Below are 17,408 nucleotides of genomic sequence, written 5' to 3'. Positions count from 1 at the left end.
AGAGAGAGAGAGAGAGAGAGAGAGAGAGAGAGAGAGAGAGAGAGAGAGAGAGATCCTTTGTGTCCCCCTCACCTGGGCACATTCATTAGCATATTGGTTCACTCTGTCCACTTTTCCCTTCCGAGCGGTCAGTTCTTCCTGGAATTCTTCAAACTTCTTATGCAGGACCTCAGTTCGCTCCCAGTCATCGCCCAACTCCACTAATGTCACTATAGCTTCCTGTAATGGTGGGCAGGTTCACAGAATCACCAGTAAAAAAAATATTAATTTTTGCAAGTCAAAATCCCCATGATCTCATTATAATCTCAGGATAACTCAGGGGACCCTTTGAGAGAAAAGCAAGAAGCAGGAGTGTGTTTTGGGATGGCATCTTGGTCTGGGAACCAATGTCTTTTGGGATAATTCTTTGGTGAAATGGGGGGGCTTGCTGGGAGAGCCTCTGGATGTTCCTTCTATGTTTTAGAAGATGAAGATCAATTCCTAGTACTCTGTCTGCCTCCTTTTGAATCAAGCATTTCTTAAAAGTATTGCACTGAGCTCTTGTGTGTATATGACATCAGCCCTGACTGTGGAACTATTCTTGATTTAGAGAAAATTTAAAAAGTCTTAGCTGTATGTACTGAGAAACAAGAGTTGGAAGTTATTTCAGACAAGACCCAGAGTTTAAAGACAAACAGCATGGGAAGTGAAGGGAATTGAGCCTAGATCATAATTAAAGTGTGGTGTTAGTCTTTTCTTTACCATGACCACAGCCATAGATTTAGCCTTATTCTCTACAACACTCTTCAGAGTACTCTCAAGTCTTTGCAAAATTCATCTTTTCCCCAAAGAATGTCAAGGAACAGATTTCTCAACTACTCAAGACTACCTGAGTAGGTTGTAGAGAGTTTCTAAGGCCTGCTTGGGACAGAGTCATCAGAATACCCATAAGTATGTGTGCCTGTACCTTCTCTTTGACCCACTCTAGGATGTCTTCACACTCCTGAGAGTATTGATAGAACTTCAGTGCCCGCAGCAGCACATCACTTTTCTCTTGGGTCAACTCCAAGAGCAGATCCCACAGCAGGCGAAGTTGCTTAAGATGGGTCTTTAAGGGAGAGAAACAAAATGGTTGGGTTAGCAAGTAATTCAGTGGGCAAAAGCATTTGCTTTCCCAACCTGACAACCAGAGTTTGATTCCTTAAAACTATGGTGGTAGGAGAGGACCCTCTGACCTCTATAAGCACACTATACTACAGATCATAAACATGCACATGCACATGCACACGCACACGCACGCACACACACACACACACACAAACACGTGTGCACATGTGAACGTGCGCAAGCACATGAATGCACACACACATATGCACCCATATGTGTACACAAAACACACAAAATACATACATACAATGATAAAAAAATATAATTTAAAAACAATTGATGAAACATAGAAACATGAACTAGGTATAGAATCAGAAACATGTACAAAACACCTACAGAATTAACTACCCTGAGCCTATAGGGTCCCACAGAGACTGAACTGCCAACCAATGAGCATGGTTGGGACTGACCTAGACCCTCTGAACATATATAACAGTTGTTCAGTTTGGTCTTCATGTGGGGCTCCTAACAGCTGGAGCAGCGGCTGTCTCTGACTCAGTTGCCTGCTTTTGGGACATTTTCACCCTACTGGGTTGCCTTCTCTAGCTTCAGTAGGAGAACATGTGCCTAGTCTTACCAGCATGGCATGCCATGGCTGGTTGGTACTCATGAGAGGCCCCCCTCTTTCAGAAGAGAAAGGGAGGAGGAGTGGACGGCGTGGGGAGGTATGGGGGTGCTGGGAGGAGAGGACAGAGCAGAAACTGTGGGCAGAATGAAAAATAAATTATGTAATTAATTAATAAAAATCAGTCCTCCCATTCATTCCTGTACTAACTGCTCAACAAGTTTCTACTGAGAGAAAAAAACTTATGAAAATAGTTACTAAGCCAAACCAAATGTAATCTTCCATGACAGAAAATTTTGTTAAAATGTCTTGCTATTTTAGAGAATTGAAAAATACAAGTTATTTAATGGCAAAGGGGGAGAAAATAAGACATTGGGGGAAGTTTTCATGGGAGAGTATTCATTTTGACGGAGCTTTAAGAACAGAAAGCTTCCTGATGGGTAGATGATAGGCAGAGGATGTTCTAAGTATGTCATACCCCCAAACAACTTTGCTCAGTAACTGGAAAACACATCAAAACTCTAAGAATATTTTGGTGCTGCATAGTTTGACAACATGTAGATGCAATTGAGTGCCAGAGTAGACCAGAATTTCATGTTTCACCAGTCATGTGAAACTGGTTAGCACTTTAAAAATCTTTAAAAATCTTTCATCTTCAACACCTAGCTATCATTTCTCTGAACTTTTCTATGGTATCCAGGATAGCCTCACTGGTGGTAATAGTTGTTTTAAATACTTCCCAGATATTCCAATTTTGTTTTACATTATAAGGTTTAGAAAACAACATTTAACTATGCAGCTGTGGTGGTTTGAATAGGAATGTCCCCTGTAGATTCACGTGTTTGAATGCTTGGCTTATAGGGAGTGGCACTGTTAGGTGTGGCCTTGTTAGAATAGTTGTAGTCTTGTTGAAGTATGTCACCATGGGGGCAGGCTTTGAGGTTTACTGTGCTCAAGCTATGCCCAATATGGCATACAGTCTTGTGCCACATGTGGATCAAGATATAGAACTCTTGGCTCTTCCAGGACCATGTCTGCCTTCACACTACCATGCTTCCTGCTATTATGATTGACTAAATCCCTTAACTCTAAACCAGGCCTCATTAAATGTTTCCTTTAAAAGAGTTGCCTTGAGCATGGTGTCTCCTCACAGGAACAAAACCCTGAGACAGTAGCTCAGATTAGATTGGACTTAGTACTCTTGTGTATCCATCTTTCCACTTTGGGATTATAGGTATACATCATCATATATAGTTTCAAATAATTTAATTAATTTAAGGGTTTACACATGGCACTATAATATAAAAAATCTTTCAATATTAAACAAGTGAAAAAACTTAAGCATTTCTTGTTAATACCTTTTTTCTAATTCTATTATTTTTCTAGTTAAAACTATTTCTTTCCTGATCATATTTTGTTACCATTAACATGTGCTAGAATATTTATGCTGTATATAGAAAGACAAGCCTCAATTGTAAGATATGTAATATAAATTGTTTTTGTAATTTAAGCCTACATACACTGAAATTTTTACTAATATAACAGGAAGAAAATAAGAATTAGAAAGTAGCTGTGACATTACGAATAGATATACAGTGGTAAATGGTTGTTGAAATAACTGTGACCTTCAAGTCTAGACATCCAAGGACATTTTTCTGAAGTTGTTAGATTTTAGTGTTTTTTCTTTGTCTATTTTTTGTAAGTAGAAATGACAGTATGGAAAAGTATGCTATCAGAAATGGGGAGAATTGTGGGAAAAAACAGACCCCCAAACTTCACTGCCAAAGGGGAAGATTTCAAAGAAGATTGAAATGGATAAACATCACTTGGAAGTCAGAATTAATAATTAATATAAGATTCTTTAGAAAAATTTCATCTGAGAAACATGGGATAGGCTGAAGATAGCTTGATCATGACATAAGGACACATATAAGGACGGCCCAGTGCTTTCTATACCATGGTTCTTCTCCACCCATGAAATACAAAGGTGTGCCATCATTTTGTCTGCCTCAATTTCAATAGAGAACAAGAGCTTTCAGCCCTTGTTGTAAGGCAGCTACATTGAGGTGTACCTGGCATAATCCATGCAAATCCTGATAACACAGTCAGTAACTGGAACTGAGATGCTACCATCCTTTACCTTGGTGGCTTCATGGGCAAAATGATCTTCTGCAAATCGAGCTTCCCTGATTTCCTCCAGCTCGGGAAGCACCCTTGATTTGGCTTGCACCTCTGATACAAAGGATTCGTGCTTCTGATATTTCCCCTGCAGATTAGGAAGCAGAGTTTATGAATAATAAAATGCAGTCTTATGGGGAAACCAGGAACTGTTTTTGTTCTTCCTCCCAATTCTAAGCAGACTCCCTGCTCTTCTGCATTTACACAGGGATTTCCCTTGGCCGTAGAAGAAACAATCCTATCCTGAAACAAGCAAGTCGTTACTCAAGAAAAACAACTGAAAGTGACTTCTTGAGTCAAAAGTCATAAAGGAAGTCTTTTCTGTTGGTGCTTTCTTTGGGAAACTATCTATAACATTCCACTTAAGGCTCCTCGGGCTTCTCTGTGAATAAAACCATGTAATACATAGTGTCCTTTAAAGTGCTAATGCTGAGTTCTCTTGTAAGAGGTACAATGAGGAAAATGAAATTATTTTTCTAAAGTTCATAAAGAGCTCTGGCTCTTGTTTTATGTGAACTATGACACATACATAATATATCACCCAGATCTTGCTCCATTCTTGCCGGCTCAACATCAAGATCATTCTTTATGACCTTGCTATGCAACATGCCAATAGATATAGAACTTTCCACCAAATTTCTCGCCCTACATCCTTTTATTTGAATTTAACAACAGCTATAAATAATAATTTTAAGAAAGGCTTAAAAAATATCCCCAGCTGAAGAGAATAGACAGTGCTTTAGAAGGCCTGATAAGTTTTACTGTTTATTTTTTAAAAATTAATTGTTAATATCACAATATAGAAGGCACAAGGTATGTCAGTTTCTTGAACTTTTAGACACTATTTTGTCTAATAAGCTACAATGAAGTAATGACTCCAAAGAGTTTTATTTGCAGATAAGACTCTGAAAGTTAAGAAATGGAAGGCATAGGACATTTAGAGGCACAACTTTCATCTCTATTAGATAGTCTAATCTTTCTGTGACATCTATGTATTAATTACAAGAATGTGAGTTCTGAACGAAACTTCAATATGATGCAGTATGTTTCTGTATTATCAACAACTGATATATTGTCAGTTTTTTTTTCTAGCTCACTTTTCTAATGTTGTAAAGAAGAAATAATGCCAGCCTTTTTCTTAACTGAATTTTTAAAAGTTCCCATTCTACCATTTTGGCTTTGTTTTGTACACAAAATCAGGGCGTGCTTACATCCACCCCCTCAACATTAACATAAGGAAAAGGCCATTTCAGTCTCTCGAGAACTCAGGGTGAGTTCTGCAGACATTTGTGGCACTGAGTTACCTGTATATTTGTGGGTTCATATGTCTTATCTTTTGCAATTTCAAGCTTTTCCATGATCCACTTCTCCAGGTCATCTGCATCTCTTCTGAACACTTGATAGTGGTAAGACTCCTCGAGCTTCTGACCCCTCTCAGCAACACGTTCCTTGAACCTCTGGTACTGGTTTAACACCTCCTCTCTCCGGTGCTGGATTTCTTCTGCTGTTTCTAGGACCTTTGGTCCGCTGCTCTCGACAGCCTATAAGTGAAAAAGTCTCTTCACGTTTTGAAATATTATTCTATATCCTCAAATACACATTATGTTAATTAAAACTATACAAAGAAAAATAAATAATGCCTGCAGCTGTTGCATGTTTAGAATGCAATCCCTCTTGCATATCCCAAGGCTTTCATCCACATTGAATCTATGTTCACAAATTATTAAGCCTATTAATTCATATGGTTATTGGGTGCTGTAATATACCTGTATAATTTTAAACTATAAATAGCTATTTTTAGATTAATAGTTCTTAATCATTCAAAATATTCTATAGAGAGAAGAAATTTGGACTGCTGAAGCAATGCCACAGAATGTCATATATATATATATATATATATATATATGCCCCAGTACAGGGGAATGCCAGGGCCAAGAATTAGGAGTGAGTGGGTAGGGGAGCAGGGCAGGGAGAGTGTATAGGGGACTTGTGGGATAGCATTTGAAATGTAAATGAAGAAAATATTTAATAAAAAATTAAAAAAAAAAACTTGGTGCCACAGCATTCACGATAAAAAAAAAAAAAAGGAGGAATGGTATTTTATACCTTTCAAAGGCTAAAGAACATTGATAAGTGCTGGTTATCTTGTAAGTTTAAGGAACAGTCAGACGATTTATAATTGCTTTAGTGAATCACACACAGAAACCTGAGTACTTTTCCTTTTTAATTAAAAGTCTAGATCATGTATTATGTACTCTTCTAATTTGATTTACTAAAAAAAAAAGTTACTTAAAAGAAAATCTAAATTTAATCTGTCTTTTCACTTGTCACAAAGTATAAATCATTAATGTTTTAATAATTGAATTTTGGAATATAAAATATTTATTATTAGTCAACACAAAATTATGCTTTAATATAAAGAAATCCAGTTTTTGTGTAACAATATTCAGAAAAAAATTCCATAGAGACATTTCTATAGTGCATTGCTCTCCTTACATCTTCTGTCCAAAATATGCAATACTGTTTATATTTTGATGTTACTTTATTTTCTAAAAATAGGTTTTTTTATAGACAGTAATTCTTGAGATGACTCTAAAATTAAGTCATTCCACAACAACACAATTTTTAGTGGGATTATTTGGTTTCAGATTACCTAGTAGTTTTCTGAATATCTGACTTGAGCAAGTAATTATTAAAATTATTATTATTAATTATTATTATTATTATTATATAGTTGTAAAGTTCAAGGTTATTTTTAGAAGTGAAACCTTCATAAAAGAATTAAAATCAAAACTCGTTGCTACGTTAAAATCAAATAAGTATAATTTTTAACGACCCTTTGAGGATGGAATGGAAGGTTCAGAGGAGACAAGCTTTCCTAACATCATTAGGAATGAGAATTCGTCTGTACTCACAGTTTCCTTTGGAGTTTCCATCTCTGCTCAGCTCAGTCTAAGGCTTTGCAAGATGAAATGTAACTAAGAGAGAAAAATAGTTCTTTGAATGTCCAGTCCACTTCAAATAGGAATGTCAGAAATGTGAATGTGGCAAAGGCCCAGAGGAAAAGAGTTTTAGAGTCCCGCCAAGCGTAGACAATCTGCATTATCTCCAGGGGACATATTCAGTTGGGGCAGCTGCTGACTTCCACAGACAAGGTGACTCAGCAGTTTTGGGGGCTGTGGCTCTCTGGACCTCAGTAGGTATTTTACAAAGGAAAGGAAACAAAGTTTTCAGATGCAAAAGTTTGGAGGAAAACCAGTGACATATGAAAGGCAAAGTGCCTGTGCTGGGCTGTGTTTTACTCAGTCACAGAGCTTATAAGGTAAGAGAATTTAAAAATCAGGAAGAAATTCCAGGTTTCTCTTTCTTCTGATTCCACACTGGAGAACTGAGGGAATCAGAGGAGACATTCTTTCTTTTTTCCTTTCTTCCTTCCTTCTTTTCTTTCTTCCTTTCTTCTTCCTTCCTTCCTTCCTTCCTTCCTTCCTTCCTTCCTTCCTTCCTTCCTTCCTTCCTTTCTTCCTTCTTTCCTTCTTTCCTTCTTTCCTTCTTTCCTTCTTTCTTTCTTTCTTTCTTTCTTTCTTTCTTTCTTTCTTTCTTTCTTTCTTTCTTTGTTATTTTTTTAAATTATTTAACCTTTTTTTTTTTCCACTCCAGATTTTATCCCCCTCCAGGTCCACCTTCTGACTGTTCCACATTCCATAACTCTTTGCCAACCCATCCACCAGTCATCCTATTTGCTTCTGCCTTTGTGCCTGTGTCTCAGAAATCAATGGCAAGACCTATGTCTTGAAGCTTTGCTCCAGGTTTCCTTCTAACAGTCTTACATTACACTTAAGTCTTTTGTATGATGAAGACAAAATTTTGTTCCACAACATCCAGTCCTGCCAATTAAGCTACTGTGGGGTGTGTGTGTGTGTGTGTGTGTGATTATAAGGAATTTAGGGTTTTGTAATTATTATGAGATGGCATCAGAAAGTAGAGACCAGAACCATAAATTTTGATGGCCTAAGAGAAGACTGGTTAAAAGGAGGAGGGAAATCATGAAATAAATGGTTTTTACAAGAGGAGTCTTCTGTGCGTGGGTGGGGTGATTTGGAGGGCTGTCTTTCTGGGCCTTGTTTATCAGCTCTGGGCAGAGCTGTACTCATAAGGCAAATCAGCTCTGAGCAGCCTGGCTCACAGGTCAGGACAAAGTGAGGCATTTGATGTCCTGCTCTTGGGCTCAGGGAATCCAAGAGCTTCAGAAACAAAAATGTACAGTTTCTACACTGTAAACTTATTTTGGAGTCAATAAAGACAGATACAATAAATTTAATGCAAAATTAATATTTCCCACAGAATAAACTCTATCATCAATCTAGTCTTGAACGATTTTGCCTTTGTTTTGCTGGGGCTACTTCATATTTAAATTTTTCTTTGGTTTTTGACTACTACATGAGTCAAGATAGTAGAACACATTGTTCAGAAAATGAAAAAGGTATTTTGTTGGGGTGGGGCGCATAGGGTTTCCATATAGAGCTCAAGCTGGTCTCTAACTCTTGTCTGTCCTACTTTAGCTTTTTAACTGCTGGAATTATAGGCAGGCATTACTACATAAGCAAAGTCGTTCTGTACTTAATATCTACTTTTACCATTACCAGCTGATGGTCTCTAAAGTTGCTTACTCCTTAACTCTAGTTGAATATTTATACCTTCTTTCTGTTTTTTCTTTCCTGTTTATACATATGCTTTCATTGCAGTAATAAAATGTGTAAGTCATATTTCCTCTCAACAGTATGCTATACATTTGTGATTAGAAGACAACTTAGAACAGTGGAGGGAATGTTGCAGTGGATTGGAAGCTCAAATTCTTTCGAGCAAATGCTCAAATCTACCACTTAAGATAAGAGGGCTGTTGGAAATTGACTTAAATTTTATTAAGCATGCTAGGGAGTAGCTATGACTAATGTGCCTACTTGAACGTTGGCATCTGGCCCAATTTAAAAATGTAGAGTTACTTTGTGCTGGGTGGATTGTCAGTTTTAGTTGGATGTGAATGATATCAGTATTATATTTTGACTGTGCCAAATCATCCACTTCATTCTGAGTCATAAATTTTTCAAAAATTGGAATGTAAAAGGAAACTCTTCAATAGAAGATCACTTCCCGCTGAGAATGCTTCCCATTCTATCATAGGAATCACTGAAATTTATGTCAAGTTCCCTCCTGCTCTTATCCACTAATGATTGTTTCTCAATATAGTAATGTGGATGACAGCAGTAGGCAGATCAATCTTCAGAAGCCTTGTAAGGACAGCATGTTTGTGACATGGTCCCTTTCAGGGAAGCATAAAGCACTCAATTGAAAACTGTCATTTTTCATCAGAGCAGACGCGAGTAGGAACCAGTCAAGAGCTGCAACTCTACAGACCACCTCCTTCAGACACTCAACCCAGTCTGGAGTTTAACGACTGTGTTTAAGGAATACAAATGAAAGTCCTAGCCATACATTTAAACATATGCCCAGAGTAGCATTGAGTTGGGTTATTGGCTTGTGCCTTCGGGTTATGACTAAAATTTCTATCCACTAATATATTTTTCCATTTGCTTTTCTCCCTATTCTGTTTTAGAATTGAGAATACTCTGATGTTTTGCTCTCCTTCAACCTCAAGAAATAAAGGTGTCTTCTAGTAACTCATTTAGTCTTTCAGTAAACCATCATTCAATGTTTTGGTAGATTAAAAGCTCTCTCAGACATTGTGGATATGGAGATAATTGAAACGGGTATCTACTTTAAAATAACATTGTTAATTAGAAGGCACACAAGTCCAGATTCACTGTAACATAAGAGAACAAAGTGGTTTAAGCAATGGTCATTGGAGAAAAGAGAAAGGCAAGGTTGCTTCTGTTTCAGTGTGTTAGAAGAGTAGATGTCAGAGCAGAGACAGCATCTTGCAGGACTTCCTCTGAGTTCAAAATTAACCAGTTGGACAGTGTTAGGTCTTACAACCTCCTGTACATCTGTAGCCAGTCAACCTCTGAAAATATTTAGTATTAACACCCAGAGTATGAGCTGCTAAACACTTCACTCTCACTGTCCATGTACTGAATCAACTCAGCTACAACAACAACTGAAAACCTGATTGTATATCTTTTACAGATGCAGTGATCTGCATTTGGTCCTATTTGACCTCTGGAGCAGTACATTAGAATGGCATGCATGCTTTTTATAAGCTTTTTTGATAGCTTTCTTTCTTTTCCTTTTGGAGGGTAGATAATTTAGTTCATACAGCAAACTCTGCAAACGTCAAGCTAACAGCTGTGTCTCAGGAAAAGCAAAATCCAGCAGAGTCAGTACCTCAGGACCAGATTCTGAGCCAATATTCAGAAAAGGGTAAAGTGGGAGGCTGAGGTTTAAAGGGGCCTTTCTGTGTGTCTGTCACCTGGGTTGATGCTTAGGATTAATGCAGGGAAGCATACTGTGCTAGGCAAGTTTGACTGTCAACTTGATTCCATCTCGGATTTGACTAAGAGGCACTTCCTTGACTAGCTCGGTGAATCTGTCTACTAGGAGGATTACCTGAAGTAAGTACAGGGGAAGACTCTCCCCAGAGAAGGTTTATTTATTAAGAATACATGTTGCATTATGAAATAACCAGTACCCTGGAGCTCTTGTCTCTAGCTGCATATGTCTCAAAAGATGGCCTAGTCGGCCATCACTGGAAAGAGAGGCCCATTGGACTTGCAAACTTTATATGCCCCAGTACAGGGGAACGCCAGGGCCAAAAAGGGGGAGTGGGTGGGTAGGGGAGNGGGGTGGGTGGGTATGGGGGACTTTTGGGATAGCATTGGAAATGTAAATGAGGAAAATACCTAATTAAAAAAAAAAGAATACATGTTGCATCCTTTTGTGCCATATCCGGGGATCCATCCCATAATCAGCTTCCAAACGCTGACACCATTGCATACACTAGCAAGATTTTGCTGAAAGGACCCAGATATAGCTGTCTCTTGTGAGATTATGCCGGGGCCTGGCAAACACAGAAGTGGATGCTCACAGTTATTGGTTGGATCACAGGGCCCCCAATGGAGGAGCTAGAGAAAGTCCCCAAGGAGTTGAAGGGATCTGCAATCCTATAGGTGGAACAACAATATGAACTAACCAATACCCCCCCTCGAGCTCATGTCTCTAGCTGCATATGAATCAGAAGATGGCCTAGTTGGCCATCAGTGGAAAGAGAGGCCCATTGGTCGTGCAAACTTTATATGCCTTAATACAGGGGAACACCAGGGCCAAGAAGTGGGAGTGGGTGGGTAGGGGAGTGGGTGGTGGAGCGTGTGGAGGACTTTAGGGATAGCATTGGAAATGTAAATGAAATAAATACCCAATTTAAAAAAAAATACATGTTGCTCTTGCAAAGTAGCAGTGCCTCCTGGTGGCAGCCAAGATACAATAAGGGTGATTTTACCTGCTTTTCTTGCATCCTTCTTGGTGAGTGCGTCTAAACAATGGCTGTTCCTGCTAGCCTTTGTTGACATAGAAACTAAGCCTTGTAAGATTTCCAGTATGGATTGAACAGCTCTTTGGCAATTCTCTAGGTCTTCAGTGTCAGATAGAGATTGCTGAGACATTTAATGTTGTTGACCAAGTGGTTACCAAGTTCTTAGCCTCTTAAGTGTGCAGACAACTTTTGCTATTCTATTGAGCTGACAGCATGGAAGCGAAGCTTATACACCCCCTTTATAGTGTATATCAATTGTCAGGTCTGTTCCTGTAGAGAAACGCGACTAATACACAAACAAACAAAACCCAAAGTCACAAACTTTGCAGTTGCAGTGATCTCCACAGCATGTACAAGGTCCAAACTTTGATCAATGTCCTTATATTCATGTCCACACACATCAGATTCTCAATGAGATCAATGTCACAGAAGATATTCTGAACTTGATCTGAACCATAAAATGATAGTGCAATCATAAAGAATAATGGGCAATCATAATGAGTAGTCAGGTGAGTATAGAACTGGAATACACTTTCTGAGTATTAGGAGTTACATACAGTCAGAAATCTGTTTGTAGCCATATTGATGAGCAGGGTATCCTGATACTAAGACAGCAAATGCAGTGCATCTGAAAGATGCAAGCAGCAGAAAAGATGCTCTCTTGATCATTGACTAGGTCATTCTGGGCATGGTAGGTGTTGTAAACCGGATCTCCAGGAAGGGGCAGTCACTAATGAAGAAATACATAAGGCTGTCTAAGTATAGACATAATTTGATGCAAAGAATACCATAATGTTCCATGAGCTGATGGTCAGTATACAAGGAGCAAGGGAATAGCAAAAGCCCATTGTCCTACCAAGGAAAACACCCAGTGACTACAAATTCAACCGTTACTATCTACTGCATGCTTGTCTTCTCAGCTGTGGGCAAAAAAGATTATGTTCTTGGACATCTAGTTTTGATCAGTAGTTAATGGTTCAATTTATTATTCCTTATGTTTCTTGTTTTTATTCAAAATTCATTGAGTACTTTTCATTCCATGTACTGTGTATTATGTCAAAATGAAAATGTTCATCAAGACAAGCATAAAGCCCCCAAATCCATTAATTACTAGATTCTCCTAGCCATACATTTAAAGAGATTCACCTTGAATAATTAATTAACTCTGCTAAAAACACACTTCTATAATTAGCAGGATACATCCCTGACATCTCTTTTTTGTTGTTGAGAAATCATGCATATCCTCGCCTTCTTTCTTCTATCACGGTGAATCTGCTCAGAAAATGGATAAGAGAAGTCAAAGGTATGAATTAACTCCTCATGTTATGAAACAAATTTTGTGCCCCTCCTTTAACCAAAAATGTAAGCTGAAATCACACTAATTACTATTATATTAATATAGACAATATACAGTCTAGTACAGCCTGTGAATATGTGATAAAAATCTGGGACTTGAGGGATGGCCTCAGCCCTGAGAAGGACCTAGGTTTGGTTTACAGCACCTACATCACACAGTTTATAACTGCTTGTAACTACATTCCTGTGGAATCTGACACAGTCTTCCTTTGGCTTTTTTAGGAACTGGCACTCATGTGATACACACACAGGGGCACATATAGACATAGATACACACACGTGCATTCACACACAATATACATACAAAAACATTTAAAAATTTTAAAAGAATAGTTTTTCTTAGAAAAAGACATTGGTTCTTCTCCTTCCCCCCCTCACCCCCTCTTTCACACCTGCTTCTTTCTCTAACTCCTATGTGAGGAAATACACAAAGGTAGGTATCTGTAATCCTGAAAGAGTGCCTTCACCAAGAAGTAGATTAACTCTTATCTGGATCTTAGACTCACTAGCATCTTGAACTATAAGAAATAAATGGTTTAACCTATCCTCATCCTCAAAGAATGATCGTTCTTGCCTCAGAAACTATCAACCATAAACCTCCTTAGTATGGGGTGGGGTCTGGAGATTACTAACCAATCTACACAGCCATATTGGCTGGCTTGGTCTTGTGTAGTTCTTAGACAAGTAAGCACAGCTACTGTGAATCCATGAGTGTGATAGATTCCATATCATGCCCAGAAGGCATATTTTCCAGTGCCCCTCATCATTCTCTGGCTCTTACATCCTTTCCACCTCTTTGTATTCTATGTTCCTTGAGCCTCGGTGGGGTGGGAGTTAATATAAATGGTTCATTTAGCTGTGAGTACTCACTATTTTATGTTTAGCACATCGATCACTTAGCTGTCTCTCTGCTGCCTGCCATCAGTGTAAATAGAAACTTATCTGAGCAAGGTTGACTATATCCCAAGCAGACTCTGTGCTACTCTAGAGATACCTGCCCATCCATGTTGATTGATGACTATTCACAATAGTCAGGAAATGGATACAACTCAAGTTTCTGTCAACTGGTGAATAGATAATGAAAATGTGGTGCTTTTACACAGTGTAATATTATCTATCTGTAAAGAGAAGGGAAATTATGAAAGGTGGAGTGTCTTAGTCAGGGTTTCTATTCCTGCATAAACATCATGACTAAGAAGCAAATTGGGGAGGAAAGGGTTTATTCAGCTTACACTTCCACATTGCTGTTCATCACCAAGGAAGTCAGGACTGGAACTCAAGCAGGTCAGGAAGCAGGAGCTGATATAGAGGCCATGGAGGGATGTTCCTTATTGGTTTGCTTCCTCTGACTTGCTCAGCCTGCTCTCTTATAGAACCCAAGACTACCAGCCCAGAGTTGATCCCACCCACAAGGGGTCTTTCCCCCTTGATCACTAATTGAGAAAATGCCTTACAGCTGGATCTCCGTGGAGGCATTTCCCCAACCGAAGCTCCTTTCTCTGTGATAACTCCAGCTGTGTCAAGTTGACACAAAACTAGCCAGTAAAGTGGAGTAAATAGAAACAATCATTCTGAGTGAGCTAATCAGACCCACAATAAGGGGATGCTTTCCTTCATTTGAAGGCATTAGCTTTGAATCTTAACACATCCATGTTCTGGTTGGTTGATATTGTTGTTTTTCTAATGGGGTTGCAAACCCCTTCAACTCCTTCAGTCCTTTCTCTAACTCCTACCGTGCTCAGTCCAATGGTTGGTGGAGAGAGTTTGCATCTGTATTTGTCAGGCTCTGGCAGAGCCTCTCAGGAGACAGCTATATCAGGTTTCTGTCAGCAAGCACTTCTTGGCATCTGCATTAGTGTCTGAGTTTGGGGTCTATATGTGGGATGCATCCTCTTAGAGCTCCCAGGGACTAAACCACCAACCAAAGAGTACACATGGAGCAACCTATGACCTCAGCAGCATGTGTAGCAGAGGATGGCCTTTTCATGCATCAATGGAAGGAGAAGCCCTTGGTCCTGTAAAGGCTCAATGCCCCATTATAGTGGAGGAATGCCAGGGCAGGTAGACAGGAATGAGTGAGTGGGTGAGAAGCACCCTCATAGAAGCAGGGGGAGGGGGTATGGGATAGGGGATAACATTTGAAGTGTAAATAAATAAAATAGCCAATAAAAAAAAAAAAGACATCCATGTTCCATCTCTGCTGGAGTTGGGAAACTAGTACAGGGCCATAGGAATGAGGACTTTTCAAGTGAGGAGAGAAAGAATGCTGTGGCATAAAGAGTTAATGGGGATTAGAGAAGCAGGAAGGGTTAAATTGGGGTAGGAAATGGCAAGGTATGAGAAGGATAAGGAGGAAAAACAACACTTAATTGTCTGAGTCATTTGGAAACATCACTATAGAAGCTTCATAAAATACATAGGTACACATGTACTTTAAATAAAGGTAATCCATTATGGGGGGTTGGTGACAAAGGCCCTGCTAGATACCACAGGCCAACAAATAAAATATCTAGTGCCAAGATTTGGTTTCCTTTTTTGGTGTTTGTGATGCTTTAAATGAAATGTCTTCCCTAGTCTTTAATCCCTAGTTGGTACTGCTATATGGGAAGTTTAGGAGACGTGGTCTCACTGGAGAAAGTATGTCATTGGAAGCAGGCTTTGAGAATTTAAAGACTCATGCCATTTTGCTTTCTTTTTCTCTGCTTCATGTGTGTGGTTTAAGATATGAATTCCCTGCTACTGCTCCAGCTGCCATGCCTGGCAACTACTGCCTCTGCTTCTTCATCATGGACTCTAACCCTTTGGAACTATAAACTACAAACTCTCTCATCTAGAAATTGTTTTAGTCATGGTATTTTGTCACAGCAGTAGAATTATTGCTGTGACATATTAGAATATAATTAATACTGTTTGGTTGTGAGCCCCAGACATCCCAGGCTAGTGCAACTGCTTCTCTGGGACATCCTTACGAGAATTTAGAGGGCACAACCATTCTTACGTGTATTTTATTAGCAGTTAAGTACAGTTACATAACAGTGAGAATGCTAACATTAATGGTAGGAATTCCATGCCAGACATTTTATAAAACTAAATCCTGGAGGCTAGGCTGAATGGAAGGAACCTTTGATTGACAATTTTTAGAATTTTTATATGCCTGACTACTTTAAGCAAGCAGAAAATAGTTAACTGAGATATTTCCTTGTTGCCTGTACAGGTGTCATTATAACAATCTCACTGCTTTGAATATTTCATGGACAGCTAGCTTGAGGAGCTACACTCCAGATGCAGTGAATACGATAGCCACAACCTGTTTTAGAAGACCTTGCTCGAGTCATGATCTCTCTCTCTCTCTCTCTCTAAACTATAACTAATGCATAGATCCTAAACAGAAGAACTGAAATAAAGAGAAATCTCTGAAAACCCAGGTGACTCTGAAGCAATTATCACTTAAGGAAAATACCTCCCCAGCAACTCAGTAGGAAGCCAGTGATTGGTGAAATGTGTAGGACTGTTTAAAAGGCTATGATTTGTCCCTATGCAGGAGCTATGACTAGTGAAAATAGAAGCCTTGTTAATTGATATAAATACAGTTTTCTATACAACCAGGACTTCTGGTTCTTTTGTTGAGTCAGTCAGAGAGCACCGCCTTGTGTTGGTGTGGTGAAGTTCAACTCAGTAGAAGGCCTTTTCCCTGCTTTGGTGTGATCTATGTAATTGGTAGAGCATGCTAAGCTGGTAACACAAAGAGGAGGCAGCAATAAGAGCAGCTGATAATTAGTTACAGTAACAGAAATAAGGCATTGGAAGAGCTCCAGCAAGCAAGTGGGAGGAGAAGTATTAGGAAGCAGAGACCATGGAGACAAAAATGGCTGAAGACAGGAGCAGAGGAAAAAGCAAAGAGTGTGAGAGATAAAAAGCCATAAAGTGCTGAAGATGAGAGAGTAAAGGTGTTGGTCCCTGGAAGAGTTCCAGAATGTTCAGAGATATGTCAACCCAGGTCTTGACACTCAAGACCTAAAAACTGTAATGCTAGCCCAATAGCTGAGGGTTTTGACCTATAATATTTGAAATCTATTTCACTGGCCATCACTAACTGCTAATGAGCTATGGGTCATTGTTCAGTGAGTGCAGTTCATTGCCAGTCAAGGACTAGTGCAGACAGCCTCTGACTTGAATTGCACAGAGTTGTAAATTTCTGAACACTGAAGCTTGTATCTACAAGTTTCTAGTTCTTAAGATCCAGAACTGTAAGTGTTGGAGTCTGGCAGTCTCTATCCTGGGTGCCTGGATAAGCCTCTGGAAGTCATGCCGTGAATCCCATCAGAGTAGAGCAAGTAGAACCTCAGTTACCTGACTAATATCCCAGGTATTATAGTACCTTCTGCTTTCAAAAGCAACAGTATTAGAAAATATTTCTTCTCTCTTTCTCTCTTTTTTTTTTTTGAGACGGAGACAGGGTTTCTCTGTATAGTCCTGGCTGTCCTGGAACTCACTTTGTAGACCAGGCTGGCCTGGAACTCAGAAATCCGCCTGTTTCTGCCTCCAAAGTGCTGGGATTAATGGTGTGAGCCACCACTGCTCGACTTTCTTCTTCTTCTTCTTCTTCTTCTTCTTCTTCTTCTTCTTCTTCTTCTTCTTCTTCTTCTTCTTCTTCTTCTTCTTCTTCTTCTTCTTCTTCTT

General features: G+C 39.1%; 1 protein-coding gene across 1 annotated transcript in view; it reads right to left on the bottom strand.

Moving 5' to 3' along the window:
- Positions 1–7,000, bottom strand: part of Spta1 (spectrin alpha, erythrocytic 1) — a 72,619-nt gene extending 65,619 nt beyond the window's left edge. The window contains exons 1-5 of the mRNA XM_021155742.2: positions 6,805–7,000; positions 5,194–5,430; positions 3,852–3,977; positions 947–1,087; positions 73–219 (exon numbers count right to left, since the gene is read on the bottom strand). Of these exons, the coding sequence (XP_021011401.1) occupies positions 73–219; positions 947–1,087; positions 3,852–3,977; positions 5,194–5,430; positions 6,805–6,825 (672 nt within the window). The 5' untranslated portion in view covers positions 6,826–7,000. The remainder of the gene's footprint in view (positions 1–72; positions 220–946; positions 1,088–3,851; positions 3,978–5,193; positions 5,431–6,804) is intronic.
- Between the last annotated feature and the right edge of the window lie 10,408 nt (positions 7,001–17,408).

The sequence above is a fragment of the Mus caroli genome, chromosome 1 (assembly GCF_900094665.2).
Source record: "Mus caroli chromosome 1, CAROLI_EIJ_v1.1, whole genome shotgun sequence".
Lineage (NCBI taxonomy): Eukaryota > Metazoa > Chordata > Mammalia > Rodentia > Muridae > Mus > Mus caroli.
The sequence above is the reverse complement of the archived record's forward strand: the minus strand, read 5'-3'. Positions and strand labels throughout refer to the sequence as shown.